Source organism: Zingiber officinale, chromosome 8B (assembly GCF_018446385.1).
Source record: "Zingiber officinale cultivar Zhangliang chromosome 8B, Zo_v1.1, whole genome shotgun sequence".
NCBI lineage: Eukaryota > Viridiplantae > Streptophyta > Magnoliopsida > Zingiberales > Zingiberaceae > Zingiber > Zingiber officinale.
Genome location: NC_056001.1, coordinates 48,068,791 through 48,092,392, shown reverse-complemented (window position 1 = coordinate 48,092,392; position 23,602 = coordinate 48,068,791). Strand labels below are relative to the sequence as shown.

General features: G+C 34.7%; 1 protein-coding gene across 1 annotated transcript; it reads left to right on the top strand.

Annotated features, from left to right (window-relative positions):
* The first annotated feature begins 8,330 nt into the window (after window positions 1–8,330).
* Window positions 8,331–22,599, top strand: LOC122014518 (protein PSK SIMULATOR 1-like). Its single transcript, XM_042570754.1, has 13 exons — window positions 8,331–8,564; window positions 8,915–9,294; window positions 10,654–10,979; window positions 11,093–11,185; window positions 11,273–11,363; window positions 14,624–14,717; window positions 16,967–17,064; window positions 17,211–17,277; window positions 19,676–19,797; window positions 21,197–21,313; window positions 21,420–21,496; window positions 21,593–21,637; window positions 21,727–22,599. The coding sequence occupies exons 2-13, from the start codon at window positions 9,025–9,027 to the stop codon at window positions 22,247–22,249; spliced, it is 1,923 nt and encodes a 640-aa protein (XP_042426688.1). The 5' UTR covers window positions 8,331–8,564; window positions 8,915–9,024; the 3' UTR covers window positions 22,250–22,599.
* Window positions 22,600–23,602: the final 1,003 nt, after the last annotated feature.

Genomic DNA, 23,602 nt, shown 5'->3' with positions numbered 1-23,602 from the left:
TTATTTATTTTGGCTTCTTCAAATGTATTAAAATGTGATTAAAAATTGACTATATTATTCCTATCTTCTGCCGATAGAGAAGAGAGAGAAGAGAGAGAAGAAAAGAAAAACAGTAGAAAAAGTCAAATTATCAGAAGAGTAAAATAAGAAATGCATTTAAAAAAATGCGCTCTTTGGTAAATACTAAAGTAGTGTACGTCTTTTGGTAAATTTAATTTTCACGTGCGCCCTTTAATAAATTACCCTACTTTTTATATTATTCATCTATACTTGTCATGTTTTGTGTGTCATGATACATGGATTATTATAGCAGCTATAAATTAACTGTTACGATATCAAAAATAAGAATATTTTTGGAAATAAAAATAGATTGAGATGGAATATGTTGTATGTTATTTTAATAAATATAAAGAGACATCCTTTCTATGATTTTAATAAAAAAGGATTTTTTTTTTTTTACTTTTACTTAATATATTAGATGCTATTAGTATGAGTTAGTGAATGACAAATTTATTATAATAAAATAAGGGATTAATTTTTGTCCGGCGCAAATTTTTGAAGAAAAAAATATCTCTCAACTTTTAATCAATTTAGTGGTTGATTATAAGTTGATTTTATGATTTATTTTTTTTCATATAATTTGCGGACGGACATTGAGAGACATATGAAATTAACATTTTTACCACCGTAGACGCAATTAATATTATATAGAGAGTCTAAGTGCATACCTTTCAACTAAGCTCCATACACTTCTGACTTCTTCCACCCTGCTTTCTTGAAAAAAAATGCCCAGCCTAAATTTCTTCGTCTGACTTATATACATATCTCAGTGTATCTTGGCTGCTCAGCATTCATGGGGAAAAAAACATGAAATAAAGCTACTTTCGGCAAAGTCAGTATAAAAGTAAGAAAAAAAAGAAATTGCTGACACCGAAAGTAAATGAATCAATCTCCCATATTTCATGCTCTAGTTTGCAAAGCAGTTACCCTAATTCTAGGTGTAGCCCTCATCAACCTGCCCCTAATTGCACAACTTGACCATCTGTATGCAATGTCGTTTGTGGATGCTGGACGGAGAAATAACTACTCCTGGTCCTAGACCTAGTGAAAGGTCGTCACCATTGATGGAACCTCTCGACAAAGACGGGAGATGCACATGTCAAGTCCCGGCTATAATGTCATAGTAAAACGTTTAAATAGTCTCAATTATTGATATATTACAGGATATTTTTCTCAAATAGAATAAAAAATCTAGGGCATGGTGAGAAGCCGATTCACTAGAGACGGAGCCCCTGAGTCCAAGGTAGCCCCTAAGTAAAGAGGGAAGAAAAACAAAGATTAATAATTTTCAACCATCAAGTAAATCCTAAATACCAAGTCAAAGAAGAGAAAAAAAATCCATATATTGCGTTGTTTTCAATTTTTTATTAATTCAGAAAATTTTAATTTACACTTAAGTGAAGATACGGTTCACAAATTTATTTTATCATCTTTGTGCACCTGATCATTTTACTTTTAATTCAATTATATATTTAATTAATTATTTTTTATTATAATTATAAATACAGATCATCTGTTTTGTTCTGTCATTTAGATTAAACTTACAACATGCATATTTATTATTTTCTTAGCTACTAATCAATTCTGGCCATGGATGGTAGTTTTTATTTCTACCCTTCTCATCTTTGCTTCCAAGATCACGGTCCAATTCTCCGTCTCACTCGCCTAGCTTCTCTCATCGTCGTCCTCCGCTAGTCGTCCTCCGACAATATCGCATCCCTCGTCCATCTTATTTACTTGTCTCCATACCTTTTTCATTGTCCCCACTAGAGGCGTAGGCGTAGTCGTCAGCATGATCACTCTCGATCGTGGCTACCACGATCAGATTGACATGTCTTCCACATTAGTGTACCCTTACGTTGACACTGGAGGCAAGCAACCGTAAATTGAGGTCTCGCGTGAGATGCTCGAGCATGGTCTCGCACCACGCTCGTGGATGGCCTACCTCTATCTCACCGTCGGCAACACACTCTCTAACACCTCATCGATCAAACTTTCTACGATAACCCTTAAATTTTCAATATCTACTGATTAGATATCACTATCGGTGAATTAACTAAATAATTTCATAAATAAAAAAATATTCAATAAAAAATTATAATTCAATGTAATATAAAAAAAGACGAGATAATAATTTGATTGCACAAAGTGAACCCGAACCTCTTCTATAATTTATTTGACGAACTCAGTCAATATGAGATCAGCCAGTCAATTTCTAATTCTGAGATCTGTCCCTACACTTATACATCCGAACTTACCTGATGGCTGATATGTGGGTTGGATCGTTGACTTTCAAAATTAATTGGAGCTAAAATTTGAATACCTGCATTATAAAAAATTAGAAAAACATATGTCAACGCGGATTATAAAAAAAAAATTAAAAAAAAAAACATATCTCAACTGTTAGATATGAGAACTCACGACCAATGAGGAGAGGGAATTCACTTTAAAAAGACTTAAATTAGAATAAGTAAATCACTTTATTTTATCATAAATACTTATTAGAATTAGTCTTTGTAAATATCTCGACAAGACCCATCTTGATTACTTGTAAATAAACATACAGCCCTTCGCCAATACGTCAATTAATGAATTAATAAGGCCCCGATTATCAGACAGTGCAAATAAATATTTACTGCGTTTGCATCACTCGTGGTGCTAGATTGTCTCTCACGGTATGTCCCATAATTTATCTGTGCTTCTCAATTTACTCATGACTAAAAAACTTTTGTGAAATTAGATCTACTACCACTAAATGAATGAAGAAATAAAAATAACTCGACACGTGAGCTTTTTATTTGCATCCCCGCACTATAATATCTTCTACACGGTATGTTTCTATATTTACCAACACTGCACCACTATTATCTTGGCACAATTGTTATCATCATTCTATAGTTTTTTCCATTGTTAGTATTTGAGTCATCAAGTTGACAACTTAGAAGTAGAGATCTAACTACTAGGGATGATAATGGATAGGATCTGGATAGGATTTCATCTCATCTATACATATTCCAATTTATTATATGTATATTCATATCTATCCTCATACCCATCGGATATTTAACTTTCATACATATTCTCATATCCGTCGGAGGATCGGGTATCTATATCATACCCATCATTCTATTACTATCTATCATTCTCTTTTAAAAAAAAAATATTTCAATGTACTTATATGTTCTTTCTCGTCTCATGCTCCTTTTATCGTGTGAGCATTTCTCGTGAAAAAAAAATGAGATATGTGTTGATGATCAAATAAAGAGACAAACTAAGTTTCTTTTATAAGGCGGAAAGCGGACTAAAGTCTTTTTCTTTTCCAACAAAAAAATAAGACTTTTATATATCAAGTATCGGGTAGGGCATGAGCAGTATTTTAACACATCCGCCTCCATACCTATACTCGAAAATACTCATACCCGATTATTATAATGAGATTTAAAACTTCCCTCTATATCCTCCTTCATTCAAGTCGGATGTCGAATTCTTCGTCGGAATCGGGAAAAATTACCATTACTACTAACTACCTAGATTTTGAGATTTAAAAGTTTTTCCCGGAGATCACATGTTACATGACTCCAAATGGAGATAACCTCTTTGCATTTTGAGGGGGAGACTCTCTATTAATATCAACTATTCAAGTCATTCCATGATTTTGTATCATGATAATAGTATATGTGAAACAAATCAATGAGCAGTGAGATACATCGATCCGTGGTGAGATAGATCGATCGATCAAAAATCTATTATATACTGGGGCAGGTTGGAAGATCTCCAATTCAATCCAATGCATATTATGGGTTAGGCAGCTCAAATCATGAGTCCGTCAAAAAATTAAAAAATTAAAAATTATTTAAATTTGAATTAAGTTGGTCAAATCTATGAGCACATTGAATTTTCCATTTAATTTTAAATTTTAACATTTTTTCTTCTCAATTCACGAAGTCACCCGAGCTTATCATGGGCTAAGCCCACTTGGGCCCGCGACTAGCAAGTCGGCCCGTCTAGATCCATCTTAAAATAAATTTATAACATTTTAACTAATATGTTTAAATTGTTTGGTGGACAGTTCAACCCAATATATCCAATTCTAAATTGATAATTCTAAATACTAGTTTGTAGATGGTCTTATCATTTGTTTCACCTCTTTATAGTGTGAGAATGTAGTCACGTTGATGAGAAGTTGTCTGACAAATTACAATAGCATTAGTATCTTAATCGTTTTTTTTAATTCTTTAACTAAACTTGTCGTTAATCAATAATTATTGATTTCATTTTGACATCCAATGAGAAACTAAGATGTATCATTTCGATAAAAATTGTATTGTCCTCCTTTGCATGAATGAACAAAAAAAATCATTAATTTTTTTTGGCTCTTCGAAAAGAAATCATTAAAGAATAGAGAAATAACAAAATTATGAATTTCTCATTGTCTTTGATGATTCATAATAATACAAGTTTGAAGTACAATTTATTTTTTAAAAATACAAGTAAAAGAGATAGTGCAAAATGTTGAACAACAACTAATGACAATTATCCACATGATAATCTGAATCTCCGTTATGAAGAAACACAATCAAATTTTTTTCTATTCAAAAAATATCATAAGTGTCAATTCGTTAATTACTGTGATTTTTTTTTATTTTTTTTTTAAGTTTTCGATTATGCCAATAAAATTTTATCTTTAAAGTTTATGGGTTAAGTTATAATATTAAGCACAGAAAAAAAAATTTAAATCTAAATTTTTTTTTCGGATTTACACGAGGTATGTGGCATAAGATCCTTAAAGTAACAAAACTCTCTCTCTCTCTCTTTTCTCTCTCTCTCTCTCTCTCTCTATATATATATATATATATATTTATTTAGCGACATCCCGTGACACGATGCTCATGAGCAACTGAATGCGTGAGATGCTCAGATGCCACTCAGGCACCCCGATGAGTATTCAATCGAGGTGCCCGAGTGGCTTCCAAACAAATGAGAAGATAGAGGGGATTGGGGAGAAGGCAATAAAAGAAACTAAAAAAAAAATTATTAAGAATTGAGAATGGACCCTAAGACTCAAAAATCAAGAAAGAAAGAAATCTAAAATTTTAAACCTAATTGTAATATTGTAAACAAAGGAAAGAAACCTTACTAGAAAAGGAAATTTCATAATAGACAAAAATTAATAAAATACGATACTCATATATATAATTCCTAACACCTAAATACCATAAATACCAAAAAAATTCTAAATACCATAAAAATATAAATGACTCAAAGTAGTAAAAGGGCTCCAAAAAGGATCTAAACGATAGAATTTGGGCATAAAAATTAAAGGTTATGAATTCCCTAGTAACAAACATAAATTTTTTAATTCTACATGTGTGGACGCTGATACAGTCTGATTCTAAGTCCCGAGTCAAAAATTATACCTTCTGGAAGATTATGTTGATCATGCATCACCAGACCACTCAGTCGCCCATACACATCACACATGGCACATGGGTTGTCGCTTAGGATAAAAAAAACCTATATATATACTCCATGTGCACGATGTGTATTTTTTATATATATTTTTTTTAAATTTAGGATTTAGAATTTAAGTATTTTTTTAAATACATATGGTGCACGGTGGGTACCATAAAATAAGTAGGATATATATAGGGTGCGGACAAAACAACATGTTTTCTAATTTTTTTGGTTTAATTTTTTAAGCTCTCGACTATGCCAATAAGATTTTATATTTAGGATTTAGGGGTTGAGTTATATTATTAAACACAAATAAATTTTCAAATTTATTTTTTTGTGGTTCGAATAGGGTGTGCGGCATAAGGTCCTTAGCTGTAGACGAAGTCATGTGAACTTCGTCCGCGCCAACATTATTTTCTTTTTTTTTACTTTTTTATTTTTTTAAGCTCTCGGTTATTGTAGAATCGAAACGTACTAAAAGGGGGTGGTGAATAATACTCGTGATTTTTCACACTTTTTGAAAAACACAGAATGCACAACGGAAATAAAGAAACACAATCGCAAACATAAATAATTTTACTTGGTTCGGAGCCTTTGACGACTCCTATTACAAGGCTCATGATCGTTGATCGTTTTCGTTGGACAATCACTAATAGCTCGAATAATATTATAATTTGAAGTACAATTGCTATATAAAAATTTAGTTATCGACAATAAAAGAATAAGAAGATGTTCGTCGATTGTCGGAGTAGCAGTTGGATGTTTGTTGAATCATTCCGGAGCAATGCACAAGAGTAGAAGTTGTTCTGAATAATCTGTCTTCAAAGCTGCTAGTTAAACCCTTTTTATAGCTAAGTTAAACCTGATCCAGATACACTGATCTCAGGATCAATATTTGACTCGACGTTGATCGGTGGACTGATCATGCCTGAATCCGCCTAGCTTTTCGTCCCGATACTATTGCTCGAATAAGAGTTTTTGTTCGGTAGACTGATCCCGCTGTTGTCGACCGATTCGTCAATGATCCTCGAGTTATCTTATCTAATCGACCTAGTCTGAACAGCCCGCTACTTATCCACTATTCAGTCGACTGAACCCAAAGTTCGGTCGACCAATCCCTTGGTCGAACCTGATCAAGTTGTTGAAAATCTGACTTTTTGCTTGGGGGTTCAGTTGACTGATCCGGATGTTCGGTTGATCGAATAAGGTAAAAGTCTAACCTGCAAAGTGTTAATCTTCCTGCAAAATAGAATTGGAATAAAAGTAAACAATATATAAAAATTAACTTTTGATAGCTTCCGAACTATCCGATTCTGACATTCGGATTTTCCTAGAAACCCTAGGTCGAACCAATGCTTACTGTTTCTTCTTCGGGGAACACACCCTCACTTACTCATCTCAGAAGAGTTTATCTTTTGCCAGATCGGTCCTCCAAACTGTCTGAACTTTGTTCAGCGTCTGAGACTTCAGAACTTCATGCTGAACGTCCGATCCACAACCCGTCCAATCTGCCACCTGGTGTCCGCGACCCTTAGGATTTTCATCTAGAGTCATCGACTCTAGGATTTCATCCAAATTCCTTAATCCGCCAAGTGTTTCCTTAGTCCTCCGGACCAGGACTTCGTTGTCTAATCACAACTAGGACTTTCCACTTGCCTAACCGTAGCCAAAACTTTCCACCTGTCTAGTATCAATTAGGATTTTTTGTTGCCTAAGATCACTTAGGACTTTCCTACAAACTCAGATAACCTTGTTAGACAACAAGAGACCTTAACTTTGAACATTTTATCATAATTAAAACTTAGGTTTGATCATTTAGTATTTTCTACACCAACAGTTATGCTAATGAGATTTTATCTTTAGAGTTTAAGGGTTGGATTATATTATTAATTAAAAAAAATTCAAATCTAAAAAATATTTGAGGTTTGCACGAAGTGTGCGGTAAGATTCTTAGGGTAACATTTATTATATATATACACACACTAACTTACATCCCTTATGGTGCACATCTTGTGAGCACGCCATGTAATTTATTTATTTATTTATTAAATTTCTTTAACTTAAACCCTATAACCTAAATTATAAAAACTAAATCTTAAATTTTAAACCTAAGCTCTCAAAAAAATGCGTAGGCTAACATTTGTGTGTGTGTGTGTGTAAATGGGTTAAAAACTCAACACAAGGCAAAGTGAAGAACTTCGTGAAAAAGTCATTCTTCCAATAGAAAGTGGCATGCTTATAACCTTTCAACAAACACATGCTACGTGAAAGAAATTTTAAGCATATCCGGGTTAAGGAAGAATCAAAATATAACTTTGGGTCTCAATTGGCTTGATATAAGAAAATATTTTAAAGTCAACAAAAGAAAAAAAACCGAAAAGGAAAAAAATATTATAAAATTATTTTAAACGTTGATTAAATATTGGTGGTAAAAAGATGAATATGTTCGTCCCAACGCCCCTATCAATTCGTCCCAGAACTAACACGGATGAGGTAAATCACGGACGACTACTAGCTTTTGGAATAGTAACTAGCACATAAGGAAGGTATTTATCTTAATTTTGTCGAGATTCGAACCTCAGATCTTATTGGTGATAATAGTTCATGTGCTAGTCATTAGATCCATCCGAGGGGACTAAACGATGACTAAATATAGGATGTTTACTCTACCAACTCCCGCGATCAATAAAAAATAATAATAATAAATTCCTACCGATCCCATGAAGATAGAGATGGGTAAATAAATACATATACACATAAATACTATACCAAGGAATGGAGAGAGACGGAGTCAAATAAATTATAAAATTAATTAGGAGGAAGTGTCCCTTGGCAAGCCACTGCAAAGCAGAAGACTTGGGAGGAGTAGAATGAAGACTAGGGAGGTGCCATGGGTTTGACCATTTCCACTTCACTCCTTTTTTGGTTCGCCTCGCTCCTCTTGCTTCTCAAACTTCGCCTGCTGCCCCTGCAATGCCACCGACTCCACGCCAGTCTTCTCTCCCGCTCTGCTCCTTTTCCAGCCCATCGATGCCGCTGAAAGTTTGAAGGTTGGATCTTGATCGACCGGAATATCTATGCCGCGAGAAGGGAATTTTTCCTTTTCCTTCTCTCTCTCCCTCTTTTAATCACGATTGATTTGTCGAACTGTAGTAATTGGTCAAGCAGTCCATCGCTGGCGCAGTTTTGTTCTCTCTTTCTTCTTTTTTTCCTCTTTTTTCTTATCATTGTTGTTATTGTTATATTTTCTTAATCCGGTATTCTGTTACGTAGTTTTGATTGTCTTGGGCTCAGATTTTGCTTTGGATTCCGAATGTAGATGGCGTCACTTTCATTCTAGATTCTTCACTGCTCGATTGTCCTTCCGAGGCTTAACTCTTGATCTACTTGGGATTTGCAGGAGGGGTCATGGAATTTCCGCTCTTTGAGATCTCTCTCTTGGAAATTTTGCATTGAATTTATTTCAAGGGAAGTGCAAAGGAAAACTGAGATTGTTAAAAATCCAGCACAATGGGCGGACTTTGCTCAAAACGATCCGCTGTAGATAAGTCACCTAGTGAGACTACTCTCGATCCCAATGGACTTAAGGATCAGGAGGGACCAAATCAATCCTTTGATAAGATGGATTGTGATTCGGTTAATTCAACCGGAGGAGAAGCTATGGGGAAACGGTTACAAGAACAGGAAGCTGGAAACATTGCAGAAAGCGAGCCAAAGTTCTTTCGGACTCTTTCATACAATTTCGGGTCAACTAAGCCCAAACCCTCAAGGACTGCCAAGGCAAGTTCATCTCCTAATAATAATTTAGTGTGCCTAGTTTAGGACAAGGAGTGCTATTAGGATGGAGAATAGTTTATTGTCCTTGTACTGTCTTTTTTCTTAAAAAATATTTTATTTATAATTATTATTTTTAAAGATAATATCATGGTCAATTGGAGGATGAAACGTTTAAATTTAATCTTCCTTTATGAATTGAAGATGAGGCTACAAGTTTTACACTTGCAGCTATAACATGGTTAGGAAAAGATAATATCCTTCCAAGCAAGTCATGAATGTTAAGGAGTTGCTCATCATTGAATTTTTCTGTTTCTTATGATGCTTATCACATGCTATATGGCCAGCTATTGATTTGTAAATTATTATATGACTGCACAAAAGTTTAAACTAGTAATGCAAAATATCAATTCACACCATAGATGTCCCGAGGTCTAAAACATAACCTTTCATGATCATTACTGACAGCATTGATACGTATAAAGTCTGGAACTAACATAAATCATTTTTTTAGTGCAACATCGGAGCATGCTAATACAACAAAGAAATTGGACTCAATAGAGTGAAGGAATGATAGCTCATTATTTTGATGCTAGTGGCAGTGGGTTACTAGCTGCAATCATGCACACTTATTAGGAGCATGCATGCTCTTATATTGTTGTCATTTTACAGCGGGCATGATTGTTTAGAGGCACAAACTGGAGATGACACTGGCTTCAATCTGATCCTATGTTGCATTTTTGTGACGATTTGTATATAATTGACAACCTATTTATAAGTACCCAAATATTTAAGGATATACGGAAAATAATGATAAGGTAAGGTACACGGGACTAGCGTGGGAATTGCAGATGAAGTTTCAAGTTCACCTTGTACCAAACGTTTGAGCCAATCATCTATGTGCAACCTGTCAAATCCTTGTAAACTTGATGCATACAAATCCTCAATATTGAAAAACCTAACTTAAAATGTGTGCCCAACACATTAATAAATCCTGGTCAAACACAATTACTCAGGGCATGGTGCACCAACACTGAAAATATAGATTCACGGTGCACCAACACTAAAATATAGATTCATAGGAAGCTCAACTTTATTTTTATCAAATAAAATTTTGTGCATGGAATCATACCCTTCTTTTAAACTTCCCTATTTATATTGCTGGTTTCTTGTCATAATTGCACTTTGTTCTAATTTACGATTTTTATAATCCAATTTGTTACTTTTCTCTCTCCACTCTTTCTGAACTAAGTTCACTTACCAATTGTTGCCTTGATTGCTATAATAAAATGTCTTAAGAAAATTATCTCTTTTATACAATTTACCATGCTCATGGAATGAATTGTTCCTACTTCATTATAGCAGGTTTCTGAAGTGAGCTCAGTTTTGGGCAAGGCAGGTAGTGTTGGGCTCGGCAAAGCAGTGGAAGTATTAGATACTCTTGGGAGTAGCATGACAAGTTTGCACTTCAGTGGTAGTTTTGTATCCGGGGCATCAATAAAAGGAAATAAAATATCTATTCTGTCTTTTGAAATTGCCAATACAATAGTTAAAGGTTACAATGTTATGCAATCACTTTCCAAGGATAATATAAAGCATTTGAAGGAAGTGGTGCTTCTATCTGAAGGTGTACAGTATTTGATATCTAAAGACATGGGTGACTTGTTAAGGATTGCTGCTACTGACAAAAGGTTTTATACTCTTGAATTTTCCAATTTTGGTATTTTGATGCAATCTTGTTCCATTGGAGGGTTTTTGAACATTCATCAAGTGTACTATGCTTTTTTGGATGCCATTGCAACAGTGAAGAACTGAAACTATTCTCGAATGAGGTTGTGCGGTTTGGAAATTGTTGTAAAGATCCTCAGTGGCATAACTTGGAGCGCTATTTTGACAGGTAACTTTCCAATAATCAGTATAAATAATTAACCGTTAATCTGTTTAGTTTTATGGATTTCAACAGTTTATTTCATGTTAATACTAGATTAACATCAGAAAGAAGCCACCAAAATCAGCTGAAAGAAGTAGCTGAAAGAGCAATGGAGCAACTAATGACATTGGCTCATTATACAGCTGTCAGTATCTGTTCTCATTGATTCTTCTCTGTACATATTTATTTCCTTTTTAATTATCATAGTTTGGTGGTTTTTTTGTCATGATATATACAAATTAAAGTATTGGCATTTTTTAGGTAGAGATGATAAATGTTTATGGTTGTATGAAATTTCCATTCACATGTTTGTCATGTTGCTATTTTTTCACAATCTTGAATCAATTTATCTGAACTAGTTTATTCCAGGAAATTAAACACGATAGTCATCAAGCTAGTCTCCATGCATGTTATTACAAATTTTTTGGATTTGACCTTCCAGCACAAAAAACCATCAGGATATACTTTAAAAACCATATTGTTCTTTGTTTAAATTCATATTTACATCATTATGTGTATAGATTAAAGAATGATGGTTGAAATGGAGAGGAGCTTGTCATTGTGTTAGTGTTTTTTTTTTGTCTCTTAGGCTAAAGAAAAACATTGTAAGATTAGGGCACTAGTAATATTTTATGGGTTAGTGTCTTGGTAGTTAGGAAAAAATTCATGAAATGTTAGTCTAACAAAAATGAGAATACTAAGATGAACTTATGAAATTACTAAAATGAAAAAAAAAAATCTATTTATCAAAATGTAATTAGGTGATAGAAGATAATAATAGAGTACAAATATTTTCAAGCATAATCCATGGTACTCTTCCATGAATAAGAGGAAATATCCGTGCTAATACAATTTATTAAATAGAAACATTCCATGACAATAAGGAGCAATATAAAGAGCCCCTGGGGCAATGGTGCGTAGGGCACCTTCTCAGTTTCCGAAGCATCTAAGGATCGAGTCCTAGATTCGGCGAATTAACGGATGAATTCCCTTTATGGCGATTGACCTAAGAGCGCTAGGCTAAAGGCTTACCAGCTGCGAGCGCTTCCCAATTCACCCTGCTAGCGGGTGGGAAACTTCTGTGGAGCCGAGCCGGTCACTTCAGGATTAGTCGGTGTAAGCTGGGTACTTGGTGCTAACTAAAAAAAACAAGGAGCAATATAAGCTAGATAGATATAGTAAGACGATAAAGTAAACATGCATTTTATTCATTTTTAAGATAACAAAATAAGTTTCAAAGTGAAAGCAAGAACAACCCCCATAAGAAATGAAAATGCAATAAGTATTCCTTCTGCAATCAAAATTATATTAAGAAAAATGCTACTAGAAATGTAAATGAGCAAAATCATTATTTGATAAACTTAATTTTTAGAACATTTGGGTATCTCTGAGAGACTTTATTCTTGTTGCTACTGATTAAAACCTTAAATATTCACCTGTAAATTGGAGGTCAAGAAAAACATAGAGTCAATATGTCTAGGGAGGAGGGAGATGCCTTGACCATATGACTAAGCTTATTGTTTTCACTTTTTAATATCTGTTTCAAGACATTTATTCACTTTAGGTTTTTCATTTTTAAGTGGTATTCCGATTCATGTTTACACATTATATAGCAATTTTTACATTTAAGGTATGAACAATCATGTGGTATTTACTTATGTGTCTATTTAGTAAATGCTGTGCTATTTTAAAATTGTATTAAAGATGGATTTTAAAGTCTAAGTTATAGCATATAAGAAGCATGAAACATCAAATTAAAAGGATATCAAGCATAAAAGGTGAAAAAAAGGGCAAGCCCGGTGCACAAAGCTCTCACCATGGGGAAGGATCCATTGTACACAATCTTATTCTACTTTTTGCAAGAGGCTGTTTCTAGGATTTTAACCCTCACAAAGCAACAACTTTACTATTGCGCCAAGGCTCACCTTCATGATAGCCCATAATGGTAATATCATAGATATGAAATGAAATATAAATCAATCATTTGATAGCCAATTGTTGCCGATCAATGACTTTAGGAGGTGCTCTCACTATGAGTAGAGAAAGAAAATATATTGAGAGATGAAGAAAGAGAAAATACGGTGTACTTAGGCTAGCAGAGTGGAGAAAAGCAGTGACATTCACCAATACAATGATCGTGTGGTTCACAATTGAGGTCTTGTGTGTCACCATGGGGACGAATAGAATGTGAGAGATGAGATAAGAGGGATTGGGAGAGGGATATCTTCTGGCCACTAGAGGAAGCTGAAGTGCCTCCGCTTGTCGACGGCTGAAATCACACTCTTTGCAATGTGACCTGGACAACTTTGCATGGAATAGAAGGAAGAAGAGGAGAGGGGCCATGGTTGGTTATGGTTATGAGGAGAAGTGGGACCAATATAAAGAAACTCAAAACTTAAAAGGCTCCACTAAACCAAGCAAGAAAGACAATTAAAGTGACCCAACTCAACACAACCTCGGTTCATCCTTAACCATTAGAATGAGTCCAAATTGAGTACTTTGAATCTACATGACCCAAACCACAACAACTACTTAATGATCCCAACCAACCCTAATTAGATCTCAATTGGACCACCAAAGTTAAAATGAGTTTAGTTTAATTGATTGTTAAAATTCAAAAATAAATGACGATTAGAAAATTAAATGAAGATAAGATACAATATACAACATTTTTAAGCACCCAAGTAAACAAGTTGAATCAATTTGAAAGTGCTATAGGAATTTTTTTTTTTGAGGATCTAATTATCGCTAGTGATATAACCTTGATAGGGTTTTATGAGAGGATAAGATCATATAACCAAACCTAAATAGTTCAAATTACTTGACGCAAACCGCAACTCCTATCTAATTGACCCAACCAACCCTAATTAGACCTTAATTGGACCACCAAAGCTAAATTCAGTTTATCTTAATTGATAGTTAAAATTCAAAAATTAAATGACTATAGAAAATTAAACGAGATAAGATATGATATATAACAATTTTAAAGCATCCAATAGATTTTATAGTTAAACAAGTTGAATTAATTATATTAGAAGGTGCTAGAGAAATAAATTGTGGATCTAATTAGTGCTAGTGATATAGCCTTGATAGGGTTTTATGAGAGGATAAGATCATATAATCAAACCTAGATACTCAGAATTATGGTTTCTTGTTGGTGTTGTTTGCCTAAAATATCTGCAAAAAATACCTTTCCTAGTTGCAGTAAGCCACTGACCATTGAATAAGATCCAACTTTCAACTTGACTGTACCAAATTTAGTTAAAATTTTATGTTTTCAATTCGTACCATGAGGTTATTAACTGTTCATTCCCTTTTTTTTTGGGTGATTTTGGTTCTTTTTTAATTGTCTATCTACTCAATTTTTGGAATATTTTCTTTCTTATCCAACTAATGTTTATGCAGGAATTATACCATGAGTTCCATGCCTTGGATAAATTTGAACAAGATTACAGGAGAAAACATCAAGAAGAGGATATCACAAATGGCATGAACAAAGGTCAGTTGCTTTTCTGTGTTGTTTGTTGTTACTGTATGATTTGCTTAATAGGAATGCCTATCTGCTATTCCCTTTGATCACTTCTCAACATATTCCTGGTTTGAAAGAACTTAATCTTGTAATTCATGAATCACTTTCATTTGTTACTGACCAGAACAACCAGAACTGTTGAATGAATTAAATGATGATAAATATCAAACAATCTCAGAGGTCGAATATTCACCTTACTTTTGTTTATCTACCAAAATACCTTATATCTTTTATCAAAACACTCCCTATGCCCTTTTGAATGAGCTTTTGAGAGTACTCTCTTTCACCTCATTGTTCCAATCCTCTTAGTGTCATGCTATGCATTCCTTCTTTATATCTGTCTAAAACACTGTATTTTTTTAATTTATCTTTTGAGATATAAATATTAAATTTTTGCTCATGTAAAATTAGAATTTCCTTAACTATTTATTTGGATTTTTATGATTTTATAAGTTTATTATTTTTTGTTTAGCATTTTTAAAGAATAAATTACTATTTTAAAAGGAGCCAAACTAATAGCCATGGATACTTTTTTGTAAACACATTAAAATAAAATATCATTTGTGAAAATCTCTTCGCAAATTATTTACATGGTACAAGGAGTTTTGATAAAGGTCTGAAAAATCAATTAATACATTTTTGAAATAAACTCTGCTCTTCATGAATTAACATGTTTGCAATCTCATAGTATTATATTATTTGAGACAGTTGTATTTGGGTTGTTAATGCTTATTGCATCCATAAGTTAAAATTACCCACGGATAACTTAGATAGCTAACATAAAGACTCGAGAAACTAGCCATGCTAACAAGAAATATTAAAGCTTTGGTAAGTTTAGAAACTGTTACATATATACTTTTTCAACTAATCTTTTGATATTTCTCTCGGTTCGATATGTTACGATTAATGCCGGTGTGGTAGAGGAGGGTGAATACCACTTTTTGCAAGCACAATTAGTGTTCTAGAAATATATATGTATATGTGCAATAGAACTAGGGAACACAAATATAAAATGAAATAAAACTTTACACGGTTCACGATTCCTAAGAATCGCTACATCCACTACTATACACAGTGTCCACTATATTTTCTCCTCTTCAATTGAGCATTGGAGGTGGGGAAACCGCTTACAACAACAATTACATACAGGAAAGGAAAACTACAAGAATAGTATAAATAATAAAGGTTTCAACGAAGTAGTATGTGGGCGTTGCTTGTACAAAGTACTTTTCTTCTCGCAACCCCTGTAGCCCCTTTTATAGACTTCATTCCAAATTTCTCATTTTGCTGATTTGGTGACCATTAATCGATTGATCATCATCCATCAGTCGATAAATCCTTTGGTTCTTATTGGAATCACGCTGTTGGAACTTCTATCTTTTGTTGCGTTTGAATTACACTGTGGCATCAACGTCTGGACTCTTTAATAATTGACTAATCAATTATCGATTCCAATCGACTCCAAGACATTCTATTATTATGCTCTTCCAATAGAACTCAATTGATTGGAAAACATTCTACTCATTTAGAAAGAACCACAATCGATTGAGCCAGATGACTAGAAAACCTTTTATTCAATTTGATAAAGTTTAAACTAATAGTCGACTAATCCTTATCCACCAGTCGATTGATCCAATCATAATACTCCAATTAGACTCAACTTGGAGTATTTAGACCACCAGTCGACCCGTCCCTATTTACCAATCGATTGGTCATCATTTACTAGTTGACTGGTCAAACTGCAAATCCAAACCACTTGGGGTATTGATTCATCAGCACTGATACAAACCATCAGATGACTCGTTAAACAAAGGATACAAAAATGTATGTTAATTTTCTCATGCATTATTTAAATCTATAATTAACCAATGTGCTTAGCTGGGTTAATGTGTGAGTTGACATGTTCTTCAAGTTGTAAATGAGTGACCTGGAACTTAACCAAATCAATGTTCGGTTTGATCTGGTAACTATATGCCTAACACCAAAGCACTACTAAATCTTGCCTAGTTAGAGGGACATTATTTCCATATGAAAATATTCTCTTTTTCATTAAAAAATATGTTGTACTTTGAGTTGCCTTTATGGTGATTTGGCCCACAAATGGCTATGAACCAGGACAAGGTCTTTGCTTTCTTATATATATGGCTTCATTGTTGATATTTTTCCTATATAACATCAATAAACTCCATAATGTGTGCAATTATTTAATTGATATATAGGTGATAATCTCCAAATATTAAAGCAAGAATTGAAGAGCCAAAGCAAGCATGTAAAGTTGTTGAAGAAAAAATCACTATGGTCCAAAAACTTGGATGAGGTATTATGCATATTTTGAAGTTTACCTTAGATATTATCATCAGGCCAATAAAAATGCTCGTTGGTATTGTATCAGCTGACTATATGACGTGTCTACTTGATTTTTCTTCCTCCATCATGGTTTCTGATATTGTTCTTTTTTTTTAGGTCCTGGAGAAGCTTGTAGATATTGTCCACTTCTTATATGTGCAGATACATGATTCCTTTGGTACAGGTGCTAAAATGACTTTTCCTAAATCTAAACTCATATTAGTTTGTTAATTCTCTTTAATTGTGATTTAGAATTAATGCTGATTTACATGTTTGTTTGCTAAACATAACTTCTTGTTTTGTTAACTAATTTGAGTTGTTTTGGTCCTGAAGCAGTATCAGACAATATATCTGTCTCACAGACAACCAATGGTGGAAATTGGCAGCCATAGCCTGCCACAGTCAATTAAAAGAACCATTCTTAATCTGTGAGAAAAGTAATTAACAGAAATGAAGTCTTGAGCTGCACGCTAATGATCTGGTTTGTGCTCAGTTTGGAGGTCAAGTCCTAGATGATAGAGAGTTAGGTAGGTAGAGAAGTAACACATAAGAGATGGACTTGCTAGTCTACCATCTATTGCTTGAAGTTATTGGTTACCCCCTACCCATGTCATCATGGTATGATCTCGGTAATGGTATGTTGAGTTGTACACCTAGATCCCTTTGACCTGATTTTCCCACTTGGTTATGCTATTTGACACCTTCACCTATACCCGTGTCACAGTTGTACGGGAGTCCAAATAACATATTGTCTTGTAAGTATCTAAAGATATAAAAAAGGCATGCTTTAGGCAATTAAACCTGCAACGAGTGATTGCACTCAATAGGCAGGCAACTAACAACACACTAGTTCTAATCCTATTTCAGTTTGCTTTGCCAATTTTCCATCTTGTAAGGTAACATGAAGCAAGTTAGCTATACATGAGGTGTGGCATAATGTTGACTATTTCGTGAACTGACATTGGTACAGTGGGTCAAACTGTGGTGGCGTGACTGGTAAGTGAGATTCCATATGTGATGTTATCTACTAAAATTTTCTTAGTCAATAAGTACTGTCCAAATCAAAAGGCACCTTCTGGTATGTCTTTACATTCTATTTATTGTATTGCTGTGGGTTTTGGATATTATATTGCAGTTCATCAGTACTTCATTATGTCAACAGAAATTACTAGAAAATAGCCCAGCTGAAAACCAGTCGGAGAAAAATTCACTTATCTGTCTGATTGCTGGATGATTCCAGTTTGGTCCTTGGAAACTAGTAATTCTACCCAATAACCTTGGAAAATGAATAAAATAAATAAGGATAGTTGAAAAATCTCAATCTGAAAATTGAGTGAGAAGCTTCAGCGATGTAGGCGTCACCCAACTTTTCAGGCTTCCCCTTGTGCTGTCAGACATTCATCCTTTTCTTGTGCATGCATGCAACTGATGATTACCAATTGCTAATCTGATTTTTTGATCTATACCTCTTGAATATCAAGGTGCAACTTTTCAAGCTTCCCCTTGTCAAAGGGTCAGACCTTCACCCTTTCTTGTACATGCATGCAACTGACCATTACCAATTGCCTCCTTACATGTCTCCAAGTCTTTAATTTAGTCAATCCTCCTCACCTAAAGGCCTCAATCCTCTATTTTATCAGATGCACTAAGCTCTTTGAGATTGCTCTATGCCTACGAGCCCACCTTGTTTAGGCCTCTAAGCCATCAAAACCTATTATCTCTAAGATTGTATTCACAACAACTCAATGCTTGCACTAGAGTGTCCTTTAAGCTCCTCCAAAACTCAAACACTCATTTCAAGCCTCTCAGCCATCATGTACAAACCAATATGACCGCATCAAGTCATTGATCTCCGTGAGCTCCATGTACACTATTCCATGGTTTGAAATCTCATATCATGTCAAGCAAACAGTCAAAATGTATCGTGTTAATAAATTATCGAAACTTGATACCACTTGACATAGACAATGTCTCCTTCGCCCTTCAACCTCCCAACCGACACTGCATTGAAATGTTGGCACGATACCTAAACAATATCATTCCAATTAAAGACTGAAACTTCAGCATGGTTTAAGATTTTGAACCTTGCACTATTCTAAATTCCTGCACATGTGATGCACATATTAGTAACATAGCTCAAACTTAATTTAAATCCTTTGCCAAAGTCAAAGCCAACCACTTGCGAGCATCGTTTGCCCAGCAAATATTTCTTGGGTGTTGTCATAATCATCTTCTAACTTGATTTAGAAGATTACATGTAGATGAAAAGGTGGTTTGAAATAATTTTCATGGTTAAACCTAACTTTTCTTCATCTGTTAAATTTAAAGGATTTTACTATTGGTGCAAACTCAAGTTGAATGGCTGGACTTTATATATTGAAGAATCTTTTAGTTAGCATGTTTTTCCTAATTATGCATAAGGGTTAAGTTTGAGTTGTTTTTGTTGCACATTCCTGATTTGTATTGTAAGCTCAAGTAACTCTACTGTTTTGCTTTCTATTACCAAATAAAGTTACGACAATGATCCTTTAGTTCATTTGTGGCATCTTCTATATACTAATGTTACTTATTTATCCTTCTAGATGAAAATTATAAATTTCAAAATGATGATGAAAAAACAGCAGAGGTGATTGGCAGTCAAAGACTGGGACCTGCTGGCCTTGCACTGCATTATGCAAATATCATCACCCAGATAGACACCCTTGTGAGTAATGAGATGCATGTGAATAATGTAATGTGAGGGTGTTCTTTCCTTGCACACGTACATGCTTATATTCTTTATCCATCAAAATACATCTCTGCATAGTACTTCTCTTCAGAAAAGTTTATTATTTTTCTATGTAAAATCAATAAACTGTCTCAAATCTTTATGCGTTTTGTTGACATATCTGCATTTTGTTTTGAGATTTGAATATTGCCAGCACAATGCATGTTGCCAACACAATGCATGCTGTCCATTATTCCATCCACCAACTCTAGTTGCATCTGGCATTTAGGGTGGTTTACTTGGATGAAAAAATAGGATAGGGAGGGAGAGGAGCGAGGAAAGTGACACAAAAATATATAAGCAATGAAACTCCATGTGTGATTTTGTAAGCTCTCTCTCTCTCAATTTTCCATCAAATTAAATCCAGCATTAGTGATGCGCTACCATGCTAAGCAAATAGCCTATAATGCAGTCTAAGTGAATTTCATTTCAGAAAATATTTCTTGGAGATTCTGCCAAGGACAGATTCCCAGATACTATTAAGCAAGCAAATTAATTGGTCTAAAAATTTCAAGAAAAATGCGAGTCAAACATGATTTTTAAATATAACAGAAAGCTGGTTTGAGCAATGGAACTTGATATCTAAGATCTAAGTTACTCTGGCCATTCTCTATACTGTCTTGTCATGCTTTAGGTTTCAGAGTGAAAAGTTACCAGACTCCAAATTAATTTTACTGGTAGATTGGTATGTTTGTTAACATATATTTCCTTGCTTACCTGATTGTACTATCAAGTTCCCAGTACAGAAAATGTATTTTGAGGTTTTGAACTGTTGCTTTTCCAATTGCTTTTTTGACTCGGGCAACTATGTTCTACAGATTCATCCCTTACCTGAGTCCAAAAGTAATGGAAAAGCAAAAAAGTTCAAACCTCAATGTGCATTTTATGCACTGGGAACTTTGTTCTAGATTTACGTACTTCCCTTATGGATTCTCATGTAGTTAGCAATATTGTAAGATCATGGTAAGATGCAGCATGTTTTCTATAAAATTTCCCAAATATAAAATTTCTTAGACCTTTATTTTGCTGTTCTGTGTAAACTTATTTTGGTATACGAATGTATCTCACTTGGAGTTTAATGAAAAATACTCTGTGGCACTCGTGGGGAGTCAAGATGGTGAGTGAGGAAAGGAACAAAGCTTGCAGATGAAAAATATAATGCTGATGTTCATTTTGTGTACCTTTCTTACCCCTTCCTCCCATCCATCCAATTAAACAAGCCATAAGCATTCATGTTTCGGGAAGAAACCTTCAATAGATGCTGATGCATGTGAATGCAACATATTCTGATCTGTTTGGGTGACCATTGTATCTGCTAATTGTTAGTTGTAAATAGGTTTCTCGTTCAAGTTCCGTGCCTCCAAATATGAGGGATTCGTTATACCAAGGACTGCCCCTGACAATTAAAAATGCATTTCGTTCTAGATTGCTGTCTTTACAAATCAAGGAAGAGGTATGTCATCACTAAAATCTGCAATTCTTCATAGCTAAAGATTTTCTCATCTTTATCATACACTTTTAAATCGCTAGGTGCTATTAATTTTCTTAAAATTTTGCAGCTAACTATTCCTCAAATCAAAGAAGAGATGGAAAAAACACTACGTTGGCTTGTTCCGATGGCCAATAACACGACCAAGTAATTTATCTTCCTCTGCAGTACTCATCTTAATCTGTGTCTCTGAACATGCAAACAAAATTGTGCTTATGTTTGTGACTGATGCAACTTGTTCAGGGCTCACCATGGTTTCGGTTGGGTTGGAGAGTGGGCAAATATTGGGTAAGAAAACTGTATTTGAATTGATCTCAGGACCTCCTATCATTCTAGTCGCTTCAACATAAATAACTTAGTTTCATTTCTACTCTCAGGTCTGAGATAAACCATAAGGCAGGTGGTCAGTCAGACTTGCTTCGGATCAAGACACTCCACCATGCAGACAAAGAGAAGACTGAAGGATACATACTTGACTTAGTGGTATGGCTCCAACATCTTGTCTGCCACTCAAAGTCTGGCATTGGAGGTACCAGGTCACCCATCAAATCTCCAGTTTGTTCTCCCACTCAAAGGGGTTTAACTGTAGTATCACCTTCCTTGAAACTGAGCATCCCATCTTCCACACTTTCGCGAGAAGACCAAGAAATGCTCCATTATGTAAACTTAAGAAAAATTACTCCAGGTATTAGTAAGAGTCAGGAGTTCGACACAGCAAAGAAGAAAGCAGGCAAGAACAACAGGTTGAGCAAGAGCAACAGCCATTCACCAACTAGTTCTGACAAGAAAGATTTTTTCATGCCGAGAAGACCCTCAATGCTCCCTGTCATTGGCTTTGCTACTGACTGGACAAAAGCACTTGATGTGATTGATCAAGTGGACAATATTAGAAAACCATAAAGTACCATGAGTATGACCTCGTCCAAGGATTCATAAGGGCATCATGGCCCTTCACACTACTAAGCATCTTGATCGCGGATTGCCAATAGACAGTTACCATATGCAATTGGATTGCATCCACGGTAGTGTTTGTGCACAGAGAAGGAAATGCAAGAGCCACCTTGATTTGCATTATCAAGAGTAAATTACTTTTATTATTGCAGTCGAGATTCAATGACTGAATCCATAATGTTTTCTGCTTTGAAAATTAACGCTGTGATCTCTAAGGTAATCAAGATTGCTTTAGTGGGGAATTGTATAAACATCTACATCATTATATTCCAGATGATGACAGTTTGCCTTCTTTTGAATCTGGTGTTACAAAGCTTGTGTTTGTTAAGGTTAGCTTGAACCTACTAGCCTATAGTCTTTGCTTTCAGAAATCAAGCTGGAGCAATTGTGATTGCAGCCTGAGACAAATCTCCAGCACCTATGGGATTGGAACTGTCCCTACCTTGAGTGTGTAGCTTTTGCTCTGATACTGTCATCATATTTGTAGCTTTTGGGTGGAGTTTACAAGGAATTTCACTCAACCATCCATTTGGCAGCCTAGCCCATAACATCAAGCAGATTATCGTGGCAATTATCTTCTTCACACATTTTTGCTTGTTCCTCTTGGTCTACTAGTTCCACATCCAATTCTGGATCTGCTTATTCTGGTCAATTTTATGGGCTAATTACATAAAATTGGTCTGCATGAAGAAACCTGTATCGGCTGGTTCTTCCATGGTCAATTTTACACATTGTTCAACAATCAAACATATTGATATCATGATCAATCTTGAGACTAATTACATAAACATAAACCTCTCTCCCAATCAAAAATCTCAACAATAACTTACTCCCAAACACATTGAACGAGAGCTTGTGTTGGGGGAGCTTTGAATTTTTTTTTCGTGCCCATTTACTTATTTGATTTTGATGTATTTGAAAAATGGTTTTAGTTAGGTTTGACCTATATTTCTGAATAGTGCCACAGGAGCTTTCTGATGTGTGCTTTCTTTTCTCTCAAGGAAGAACTTAGGATGCAACAACACTTGTCTAAAGAACCTTCAAGAACACTACCATCGAATCCTTCACAAAACATTTCATTATGCTCGTCTAGATGACGTTCAACAATCAATTGCTGAAACAACTTTAGTCGACTTCTCCACTGTATTACATTAGAATCTAGTCGTTTTCTACAGCTTGTTTCCAATGACACATTCCGATTAGGCACCAATCAACTACTCTTCACTAGTCGATTGACTAATCGATTAATCTTCATTGAGAACCAAATAGAACTATTATGTTCATTCGAACTTTGGGCCAAGT

What these genes read in the sequence shown, in the direction of transcription:
- LOC122014518 (XM_042570754.1), top strand. Translation starts at nt 9,025, where the DNA reads ATGGGCGGACTTTGCTCAAAACGATCCGCTGTAGATAAGTCACCTAGT. An exon ending in TCACCCAGATAGACACCCTT is followed by an intron (nt 19,798 to 21,196) that starts GTGAGTAATGAG and finishes AGTTGTAAATAG; the next exon opens with GTTTCTCGTTCAAGTTCCGT. An exon ending in GGAGAGTGGGCAAATATTGG is followed by an intron (nt 21,638 to 21,726) that starts GTAAGAAAACTG and finishes TTCTACTCTCAG; the next exon opens with GTCTGAGATAAACCATAAGG.